At 38.0% G+C, this 12,058-nt stretch overlaps 1 protein-coding gene across 1 annotated transcript; it reads left to right on the top strand.

Annotated features, from left to right (window-relative positions):
* The first annotated feature begins 1,710 nt into the window (after positions 1 to 1,710).
* Positions 1,711 to 10,360, top strand: LOC135479031 (phospholipase B-like 1). Its single transcript, XM_064758743.1, has 10 exons — positions 1,711 to 1,796; positions 2,868 to 3,087; positions 3,359 to 3,584; positions 3,799 to 3,960; positions 4,366 to 4,510; positions 4,744 to 4,944; positions 6,751 to 6,891; positions 7,339 to 7,524; positions 8,265 to 8,368; positions 8,827 to 10,360. Exons 1-10 carry the CDS (start codon positions 1,742 to 1,744, stop codon positions 8,998 to 9,000), a joined length of 1,614 nt encoding a protein of 537 aa, XP_064614813.1. The 5' UTR covers positions 1,711 to 1,741; the 3' UTR covers positions 9,001 to 10,360.
* The last annotated feature ends 1,698 nt before the right edge of the window (positions 10,361 to 12,058 follow it).

Raw genomic sequence — 12,058 nt, 5'->3', positions numbered from 1 at the left:
TAATTATATGCTGAAGCAGATCTTGTATAGCTGCTGTGAAAGCGATAGAAAGCGAAGTTTCTGCGCAAGTAGGCCTATCTCTCCAGTGCTTATTCTTCCTCAGACTGCAGACGTCGTCATCACCATTGAAATTGTTCAGGTGTTGTCCGACCCAGTCATCTCTCAACGCTTGCATCACCAATTTCGTTTCTTTTTTGACAGACCCAGTCTTCAGTGAAGCTCTTTTTCACCACTCTCCTTTGTTTCAATAAAAAGAACTGTTTTGATATTGTCAGATCATGCTTTCGTCTGCAAAGTAATTTGATTCCCATCCCTTTAACAGACAATAACACGTGTTTTGCTACCATTCTTATGTCTTAAAGGGCCTGACATCTACAGTACCGGTAGTTCATTTTGCCCGTCATGGCTGTGGATAGCATCACACTAATAGTCGGATAGTCTGAAAAATCTTCAAGACGTGAAGAAGAGAAGGGCAGCGTTTTGCTTTGATCTGTTTGGTTAGTGTTTCAAAGCCTTTCTCTTCATTTTCGCTTCCTGGTGAAGCACTCTGCAGTGAGCTTTTTTGCAAGTTATGGTAAAGAGTAGACAATTTAAACATTACTTTGTATGTGGAAGTTTGCACGAGGTCACAGTCAGTCAAGGTTTGGATTTTCTCTCCGTTTCGTTTTCTAACTGTTGTTTACATAGCTTGGATCAGCTTTCACTCATTCGGGACATTCTTTTTGCCTCTGTTGCAGTATAGGGGGAAAAACTCTTTGTATAGTGACTTCGAACGAAATCAATCTATTACATACATTTTCATCCTATTAGCATGAGTGTGACGGAACTACGTATGTATGTAACTCCGTCATGTCTGAAAATGTAAATCCGTCACGCATATCTAGGCCTACAAGTGAATTTGTATACATCCTGAAAAGTTGTGCTTCTTATGTACAATCTGACTTTCTCACAGGAGGTTTGCGCAAAAAATCTGACAGAAATCGAACATTTTGTAGCAGCTTTGTTAAAATTTCGTGAAGGAATTAAATTGGTGTTGAGAAAAATGTAGGCCAACTGGGATATGAATTATGAATTTTTTAATCCCTAACATCTTAATAAAAAACCTCTTTTTATTTTCTACATTATGTAAGATTTAACGTTTAGTTTGATATATAGAATGCTTGCAAGACTTGATGCAAGACTTGATCTCCAAGTCCGAAAAAATCAACGCTTTTCACATTGTGAAATTCTTTTTGACGCTAGTGAGGTGACGATCGAGTAGGCCTAATTGCTTTGTTAGCCGAAATGAGAAATAGAATCACAAAGTGTGGGGGGGGGGGGAGGTGCAATTTGAAAAAAAATTGGTATATAATACATACATATTTGTGAAAGATATAAAATTTGGACAAGGCTTACTAATTTCGTGGAATTCATGATACTGGTACGCACGTGCCAAAATTGTGCAAGTATTTTGATCAAATCCCATCAGGTTCCATCGTAAAATATTTCTTTAGTTTTACTAGGTAGGGGCCTACTACCAGTGATTTAGTAACCACAATGTGTGTTGATTATCAATAGATAGGGAACAGATGGGTGTGTCGGCTGGGAAGCTTGATACTGTCCTCCTTTGCCATGTGCCTCTTTGAGTGTGTTTGTGTGCATGTGCGGTCATGTGACCTGGTCACGTGCGATACTAGATCATGTGGTAGATGACTCGTGGTCGTACGAAAAGCCAGTAAACCGGAAACAAACTTCTGCAGTCATGAATGTCTACTTGTTGTTTCTGTTTTTCAGCATTTGTTTTAGAAGCGCCAAAGGTTTGTAAATTAAGTCACTGGACTATTACATTTGGAAAGTAATCAAAATTCAGCAAATGGTTGTAGCCTGTTGTGAAAGTAGCAAGACAGAACACGAAAAATTGGGACTGATGTCTGACGCGATTACATGTTAGTCTTCAGTGTTGAGTCCACCTTAGACCTTCTTGTTCAGAGATGAACAGTTGTTTCTTTTGCCTAATGGCTTTTTGACCTTATTTGAAAAAAAAAGTTTAAGGTTTACTGAAAATAAACTGTATTTTTGCGTGGTAGCTTACTCTGTACTATATATAAGAGGCTAAAGTGTGTTGAAGCCTATAACTTTATTTTCCAGCTGGTACTAATATAACAGGTTCCAGTGATCTGATTTACATTTGTTGAATTTCCTTGTGGATGTAATTTTAATGGCGCCATATGTTATTTAGAATGATCAGCTGCCAGATTTGTCAAACCATTTACACTGACCTGGTATTGATAGCCACATAACACTAGCTGCTTATAATTATATGTGATTATAGGATCATTCTATATATACTGTACTGATTTATCATGATTTATCATATTGGGCTGGGGGCATTACATTCCAACAAAGCAAGTTGTTATAGATGCATGGTATGTTTGCAAAGCCCTTTCAGATTTGCTCAAAACAAGAGCAGCTTTCCGGTGCTTATGCTAGCAGTAACTAGTGGGAAGTTCCCTTTACCTCAGTTAGTAGAATGCTGGACGTCAGCCATGGAGATCTGAGTTCAACTCCTAGTATAATCCTGGGGTAGATATTTCACCCATTTTGCGGCCTGACCAAACAGGCTCGAAGAAGCTTTATGTTCTAGGCCTGTGAGCATGGATACGTTGTGAGAGAGGGGAGGGATTTATATGTAAGTGAGAAAGAGTGTAACCGGAGTAGTCCTTTTATGCTTATATCAGCAGTGGCTAGCATGAATTTCCCTTTAGCTGAGTTGGTAGTGCTGGGCGTTGGCTGCAAAGGTCTGAATTCAAATCCTGATGTGACCTACAGAGTAAATCTTCCGTCTATTACATATTGGGTGTTAATCTGTGTATTTATATATGTCCCAGCCTGGGGTGTTTCTGGGAGTGTGTACTGCTCGTCACGGATGTGTACATACAAAGAAGGTAAAGTTGATGTGAAAGGCTCTACAGCAACAGGATCCTATGATGACAGACTGTTGGAGACTGGCTGGGGGATACTTAACGTGAACGCAGGAAATGGACGCCCCTCCACCAATGATGACATCATGTTCGGTGCTGGGTACTTGGAAGGTACCATGACAGCAGCGTCAGTACTAAACATAGTTTGTTTTTTTGTTTTCACACAAATCTGTGCACAATTTCACTCATGTATGCTAACATTATAAGTTTAACTTTTTAAGCATCCACAACTCATGATAGTTTGTCAAACAGCAAGTTAGGTATTTAAAATTTCCAGAATTCAAGCCTTTCTTGACTCTTTTTATCATTAACTTATTATCATTTACTTTAAGTAAGCAACTGAAAATATCCTTTTTTTCATATTTTTAAAATTCAGTTAAAATTTTGTTTTGTGTTAGGCGCATTTACCAACACTACATTAACCTGAGAAGTGCTCTGCTGGGAACGGTTTCTGCTGACACTATAGCCAAACTGAAGAAATTCTTGGATGCTCAGGATGAGTGGATGAGAGTGATGATTAAGAAACATGGCCATTCTGATCCTCTATGGAGACATGTGTCCTACGTTCTGGCACAGTTTGATGGGCTAGTGGCAGGCTACAGGGACAACGCTCTCAAAAATCAGGTGAATGGGGATTAGTGTTTCTCTACATCTGTAATATGTAAGCCGTTTTGTCCTTGATATTGTAGCATATGTTTTTATGATTCATTGATTTTCATTAACATAGACTTGATTCATCGATTTTCATTAACATTGACTTGATTCATTGATTTTCATTAACGTTGACTTGATTCAGTGAAGAAATTCTTACACCCATGATGTTGCTTCTCTTCTGCAGAGCTTAGATGTGTTTGCTTTCCAAGTGCTGAATGGAAATGGAGACCTGCTAGATCTGTTACGAGTTGTTGACTTAAGCAGAAGACCCATCTTCTCCAAGATGACCAAGACAGAGCTCAAGGATTATGTTCTCAAAAACAGTCGCTGTTCAGCGCTTGTTAAGGTAAGGTATAAAATCTAAATTGTTTTCTTGTTTTGTTGTAGCAAGCCTGATCAAGTTTTAGTTTTGTGATAATGTTTTAAATATGATCATTCAAAGTTGGTAAACCCAGTAAAAGTATTTTTCCTGGGCTCACCCATAAACCATAAGGCTTCCCACCTTAATGTGTGCAAAGAATTCATGAGTAGGGTGTTTCAAAACCAATCAAATATATTTTTAGGCTGGAAAGCCTATGATTTGGTTTCCTTTTCAATTCAAAGTTGATTATTTTCATAGAAAAGAAAGGAAAATGAAAATTTAGAAGAGCAATAAAAAAAGTGAAAAATACAACAACAAAAATATTGGATATTACTTTGTAAAATTGTGATACTTTTACTGTAAGTGAAAGTAGGTGGGGTTTTTTTGTAGGTGCTGCCTGGATATGAGAATGTATTTATGTCCCATTCTTCCTGGTTTCTTTACTCTGCCACAATGAGGATTTACAAACATTATGATCTCAATGTTGCTGACCCAGCCACCAGTGCCAAAAAAATGTCCTTTTCCAGCTATCCAGGTACTGAAAGACCTAAAACTTTACTTTAGCAAAAATTCTGTGAGTAGCTTTGTTGGTATAATTTTTTTAAATCAAACTATTATTACTTCAATTCTCCTGGTCAATCATGACTATGGTTTGTCTTTATTTTGATGTTTATTGTCACAGAATGTAACAGATATGCTTAAAGATATTTTTGATGACACTAATAAAATGCTTGGTGCCTGCAGTTGATTTCCGTTTTTCGTTTGCAGGTTTCTTGGAGTCTCTGGATGACTTCTACATTCTGGGCAGTAAGATGGTGATGTTGCAGACAACTAATAATGTGTTCAACACCACCTTGTATAACTATGTACAGCCAGAGTCTCTGCTAGCCTGGCATCGGGTCCGTGTTGCTAGTATGATGGCTGCTACAGGCAAACAGTGGGCAGAGACTGTGGCTCAGTACAACTCAGGTGAGCAAGTCTTCACCGACAAGTAATTACAGGCAAACAGTGAGCAGAGACAGTGGCTCAGTAGGCTACAACTCAGGTGAGAAAGTCTTCATACCTGTAAACAAGTAATTACAGGCAGACAGTGGGTAGGGACTGTGGCTCAGTACAACTCAGGTGAGCAAGTCGTCATATCTGTATACAGGTAGTTACTGGCTAACAGAGGGAAGAGGCTATGGCTCAATACAACTCAGCACCGATAAGTAATTACAGGCAAACAGAAGGCAGAGGCTGTGGCTTTTACCTGTCATAATCAAGAAATTGCAGGTAAACAGTGGTCAGAGGCTATGGCTCAGTACAGTTCAGGTGAGCAAGACTTCATAGACAAGTAATTACAAGTAAACAATGGGCAGAGGCTGTGGCTCATTACGATTCAGAGGAGCAAGTCTTCATAGACCAGTAATTACAGGTAAACGGTGGGCAGAGGCTGTGGCTCATTACGATTCAGAGGACCAAGTCTTCATAGACAAGTAATTACAGGTAAACAGTGAGCAGAGGCTGTGGCTCAGTACAACTCAGGTGAGGAAGTTTTCGTAGACAAGGTATTACAGGTAGAGTAATTGGCAGGTGTTCATTCACTACAGTTCACTACAATTAAGGCGAGCAGGTATTCCAAGACAGGTTATTACAGCAAGCAAAGCAAAACTTCCATGTAGGTGAACAAACTCTTTGGTATTACGAATGAACAGTGGGAAGCAGGTGCAGCATAACTACTGTACATTGAGTGAGTGAGTGCTTGGGGTTTAACGTTTATCAAATTTTCAGTCTTATGATGATGAAGGAATCCTTAGAGTGTACGTAATGTGCCTCCTTGGTGCAGGACGGATTTCCACCAGTCTTTTATCTAGTGCTGCTTCACTGAGACGTTGTACCGAAGGCAAGTAAGCCACCCCACCCAAGCCATTATACTGATACGAGTCAACCAGTCGTTGCACTATGGCGCCCCTTAATGCTGAACGCCAAGCAAGGAAGGTACAACTTCCTCTTCTAAGGTCTGAGGTGTAACTCGACCCAGCATTTACCCTGGATCTACCTCTCCCAAAGTGGACGCTCTATCAACTGTGCTATTGGGGCAGGTCTGTACATTGAAAAGGGCTTTCTAGACTAGTTTTTGCAACACCAGAGAACCTGTCTTAAAGTGGTCTTTTTAAACATTGATTAAGGTTTAGATATATTTTTATTCAGGTATGACTGTTCAGGCTTAAAGGAATACTGAATCAATGCTGATTGGCTGACAGTGGAGATAGGATTTCCTGGGTTAAATCCTGTAGCCTTAGTTAGGCTGGAATAAATGTACCATACCAAGCTGAAATTCAGGTTAGAGACGCCATAGCCTGGGTTTGCCTATCTCTCAAGCCAGCCAATCAGAATCCATTCTGTATCCCTTTAAAATATGTTCAGTTTCACCAACTTATGTAATAACACTTTCCTTTGTGGTTCTTTCTTGATTCCTTTTACATATTGAAATTCATGAATTTGACATAAAACAGCATTCAAGTAAATAAACAAGTACATTTTTCTTATTGTTGTGCTGTATAAAATCCACGTTTTCCAAAAGAATTTTTTTTCAGCACTTGTTTTTATGTTTGTCTGATTAAATTAATACAAAACTGATAATGTGGTCTTTTATGATACTTGTAACTGATAACTTTGCATTAAGTTGAACTGTTGCCCCCTAATATATGTAGCTTTTGTTTTCATTGTTTTAAGGCACACCAAACGAAATATTTGTGCCTCTCAGTTTTAGTTTGATGTTATGATTTTCCACAGGTACTTACAATAACCAGTACATGGTGATAGATCTGAAGCAAATTGAGCTGAATAAAACCCTCCATGACAATGCCCTGTGGGTTGTGGAACAGATCCCTACTCTGGTGGCTGCTGCTGACAAGACAGACGTTCTCAGAACAGGTTTGTGTATTGTCTGTGATCTGTATTACTGTATTCTGATGAAATTAACAGTTCTCCAAATCTCCTGCCAGTTTTTAAGCGATAAAATACCTGTAATAATATTTCATTTAAATTTAAAGCATTTGACATATTTATAACCAAATTTGAACTTTTTAAAGTGGCTGATATTAGGATCAGTCACTCCTCATTTTAGTCTACTATCATGTAATCTGAACGTAGATAAGATTATTTATGATTGTGTAAGGATCAGGAATTTCTGGCCCTGGTCCCAGTTTCATGAAGCATTTCTTGGTGTTAAGTAGTCTTCATCTTAGTGCAGTTCATATCATATTAAAATTTAAAAAATAGCTCATCCTGGGAACTCATAAAGGGAGGCCAGTCCCTTAGTCGTAATTGGAGTATATGACTGCTGAGAATGATGTAGTAATTAACTCCCTTTGATCTCAGGTTACTGGCCCTCGTACAACGTACCATTCTTTGAAGACGTGTACAACCTGAGCGGCTACCCAGACATTGTGGCTGAGAAGGGTGTGGACATGTCATATCAACTGGCACCCAGGGCCAAAATATTCCGCAGAGATGCCGACAAGGTGGTAGACATGGAGACTATGAAACGCATCATGAGATACAATGGCAAGTTGTATGTGACACTGTGTGTTTTCATTTATATCAAAAGTCAGCTACAACAACTCAAATCATTCAAAATTTGTGATCATCTCTCTCTCTTAACATGGTATTTTAAATCAAGTTCAATAGCCATATGTCTGCTTATGTTTGAGCAATGCGGAGCTAGACTTGACAAAATAATTCCTTGGGTCTGTTTTGGAAATACATTGTTTATAAATTAGCTACTTTTTTTAGCCACAGGCCCAGCTCATGCTGGATTCCTCTCTGGTTTTACATGAGAAGGTCTGCCAGCAACCTGCGTAAGGTCATGGGTTGTCCTGGTTGCTGCCCAGTTTCTTCCAAGCTTAATGGTGGCCATGGTCATATAAATGAAATATTTCTTGAGTACGGTGTAAAACATCAATCAAATCAATACATAAACAAATAAATAAATTATTACAATAAAATACATTGTGCTGACTACTTTATGACAGTAGTCTGTCAGTGGCCATCCACTCAGCTATTAGTTGTCAACCAAGGTTGTTTGAACAATGGCATCAAATCAATACTACCAAAGCAACTACATGTAGTTCATGATGAATGGTGTGGAGGTTCACCTGCAGCATTACATCAAGTCAGTGTCCCCACCCCATCCCCTGAGATCTGTCCAGTTCCCTCCACCCATAAACCTGATTATGTTGTAAATGAAACATTCTTGAGTAAGTCATACTTTTTTTTTTTCAAAAATATTTCCCTTTTACTTACAGATTTTAAGCATGACAAATATTCTGAGAACGTTGCCTGCGATACAATCTGTTGCCGTGGTGATTTGCTAGGCCAGCCGGAGCCTCTTGGTTGTTATGACACAAAAGTAAGTTTGGAAGGTCAAAAGACAGCCTGATCTCAAGTTGTGTACAGCTGTATCTGTACTGTCTGAAAATGCATACAATAATTAATAGATTTTTTTCTCAATGCTTGAAAGTTAGAAAGATAAAAACTTCTTAAGAAGGTTATTTTTACTTTGAAGGCTTTCAGTGTTTCATATTCGAACATATACATAAGCGTGTTTTCATTCCAAAATATACCCACTTGACTATTACCAGTGACTATTACTGATCTTGGACATTGACTTACAAGTTTTGTTTCTTTACACGACTGTGTCCAGTATGTCCTCAAACTACAATCCCAGCAGAATAAGAAATAACTACTCTTGACTTTATAGGTCTGACACATGAGATTATGCACCATTTCCAAATTAATTAAGGCCTTGCATGATACAGATTTTTTTTCTTTTACTATAGCAAAGTTTATATTTTGTATTGGTTACAGGTTACAGACTTCTGGAATGCTTTGATGTTTTCGGCAGACATTATTAACGGCCCTACATTAGGAACTGATCTGCCGCCATTTCGCTGGTCCGAGTTTGCCAATGCCTCGCATATAGGTCTGCCTCCTGTGTATAACTTCTCTTTTATAAACACAAAGCCAAAAAATATGGTTTAGAAACCTTCATGTCAAACAAGAAGAGGAGTGACATGTATATAAATCTACATTAAACAGCTGTAGACTTGTATACTGGGTACTCTACCATATGAGATGAAGAGCCTGTGATCATGATTTAAGATTAAAACCATGTGGAGTTCATCATACTTGGGCTGCTGTTGTCAGCCACTTGAGTAATGAAGGTGTTTGTTCGAATTCAACTCTTACTTATATCAGCTGCATTTTTAAGTCCAGGGTTTGTCAGGTACCAGGGAAAACGTGGTGGTTTACTTTGTGAACTCCAGTTTAATCTGACAGCAGTCATAATCTTGAGTATAGTGATGGACACCAGTAAAATACATTAACATAATGAACCTAATCTATATGCTTACGTGTTATTTAATGCATTGTGACGTATTTTGAGGGAATTAAACTGTTGCAGAGATATGTTTTTATATGCATTGGCCTTAAAAATTCACTCTGTGAGCTTCTCTGAGGCGTATAAAGGTCATAAAATTTCTTTTGGAGCTGAAAAATTTATATTTTTCCTGTGGAACGCCAACCTGTCTTCTAAATGAACACCAAATCGCCTTTGTAAAATCAATAGAACTCAGAATCAGGTAAAATGAATTTGCGTCATAGACGAAACTGTATGTCAGATACAGATGGTATGTATTTCATATGTTTGTACTGGGGCTCTAGTGCTGAAGTGAACAACTTGCATAAGACTTGTTTGGGGGGGGGGGGGTTGTTTTTTTTTCTTCTGTTTTTGTGTCTTTGTTTTCGTTATTAAAGAAATGCCAAGGATGCCTCGAGGATATGCCTCAGTTATATGCCTTGAAATGTGATAAGAAGGTTGACGAATTAGGATATGAATATACATATTCATCACGACTGTATTTTGTAACACTTGAATGTTACTTGTATGAATGATTTGTAAATTGATTGTAAATAATAAAATTAAGGTTGATCTGCACGCTTTCCTATTTTGACAATGCTAACGGACGAGTCCTTCAACACTTAAACTTCGCGGCACTATAGAAGAATAAAGAGATGACCAGCTGGACTTCTGTTAAATCAAGTTTATACCAGCCAATCGATGCAGTACTCTTAAGTTTTTGGAGATTGTAGGATTTTATGTAATGTTCTTTTAATTTTTATGTAGTAAATATTTTTGAAACACATCTGTATGTTCATAAATCACATGATGTGGCTTGTGTTCTGTTTCATAACTCTGGTTATGTGATGGTAATTTTTTGTATTTAATAGTTCTGTTTATGCGATGGCAGTCTTGCAAAATGGCAATTCGTCTGTGATAATTGATAATTTTTCTCCTCTGCACGTTCGACAACTCAAAACTTTACAAAAATACAATTCCCTTAATTTCTTATCAAGTGTCCTGTTTTTTTTGTTCGTTTGGTTATTTTTCATTTGTATGAGGCGAAAGCAGTTTTTATTGTTCTCGTAAATGACTTCGCCCTTAACGTCTTTTACGAAAAAAATACGAGAAATTTGACTTGCGAAGTTTTGTGAAAAACAGAATAGCTCACAGCTAAGCATATGCAATGCACTAGCTGTTCTGCTAATCGGCGCCTATACCCAGTGTGTTCAAAAAGGGCAAGTAGCAAGCTGCAGACGGCTGTCTACTGCCGTCCATGTAGCCGCCTACTTTGGATATGCTTTCTATTCAAGTCAATAGTAATTGTGACACAATTACTTTCAAATCAGCGGCCTATTTTTGAACTTTAACCTCCTGCTTTAATTCTAAATGAAAAGCCTGTATACCTACTTTTTGTACCATCGCTGGGGGGAAGAGGTTCATCATTGTGTACCATCATTGGAGGAAGAGGTACATGGAAATAGACTCCCTTATTACGTTCAGAATCACTGCTCTTAAACGATGATTGAATGAGTATTAATTAGCTCATAGCTATATATATATATATATATATATATATATATATATATATATATATATATATATATATATATATATATATACCTCCATGATTTAACCAGTGGACATGTTGAACAGTAAGGCCGTTTACAGTTAAAATCCGGTGGCATCTCCTAGCTTATGCCAGAGGATTTCAATAGCGCATGGTTAATTCCTCTTGATTCTTCCCAGTTCCTTAAACTACCAATTGATTAATGAAAATAAATCTATTCCCGCTTCAGCTAAATCTGACTCGGTACTTTCCACTATATAGGACTCCTGAATGGTCCCGAGGGCCGTTCCTGCTCTGGTCAACAAGTCACTATTCTCTGATTTAAGACTGCATTTTCCGAAATTACCAAACATATATACTAACAACGGCGATACCTTGATTTTGAAGGCCGTTTATAAATAATTCCTTCCTACAATTATCCCCGACTATAACGGCGATATCTTGATCTTGAGGGCCGATAAAACGTCTATGAAACCGATCTGCAAAAATATAGCAAACGAAAACAATGTAACCACAAAAGCTGATGACTGTAGTGATTAATAACAATTCTCCATTTACTAATCTGCCCACTTGTTTGTGGTTATTTATCTATTCTTATTAGTTGATATTTAAATCCTATTTATTTATAAATGTGTATATGATCATACGAGGGCAGACCCTCTATCAATTTTTGATTGGTAGCTATAACACTAAGTTGCTCCTTAGTATCTGTTTGATAAAATATCTTCTTGCTTAAGATATACATTATCTTATAAACAAAACCGCTTCGCTATTCAAAAATACAACAACTATATTGTATATTTGTTTTCTCAGGAACAAAAAACAAGGATGAAAATTTTAATTATCGGCAGCAGTTACGTCCATAGGCTGGAGAATAGTATCCTTCGAAATTCGATCCCAAACTCTAGAATCGACTTTAGAACAGACCAGGACACTCGGCTCTTTGGCATTGTGGGAGCTAGAATTGGGACACTTAGATACTCTGGAAGATTGGAAAGTCTCCTTCAGGAGGCAAAACCTGACCTAGTTATTATCTACATCGGGAAGGGGGGGGGGGGGGCGATGCGGACTCCCACAAATTACCATCAGCAATTTGCGCTGATATTCTATAGACTATGTTGGTGCGCTTA

This window comes from Liolophura sinensis, chromosome 1 (genome assembly GCF_032854445.1).
Source record: "Liolophura sinensis isolate JHLJ2023 chromosome 1, CUHK_Ljap_v2, whole genome shotgun sequence".
Taxonomy (NCBI): Eukaryota; Metazoa; Mollusca; class Polyplacophora; order Chitonida; family Chitonidae; genus Liolophura; species Liolophura sinensis.
Note: the sequence above shows the minus strand (reverse complement) of the source record. Positions and strands in the feature narration are given on the sequence as shown.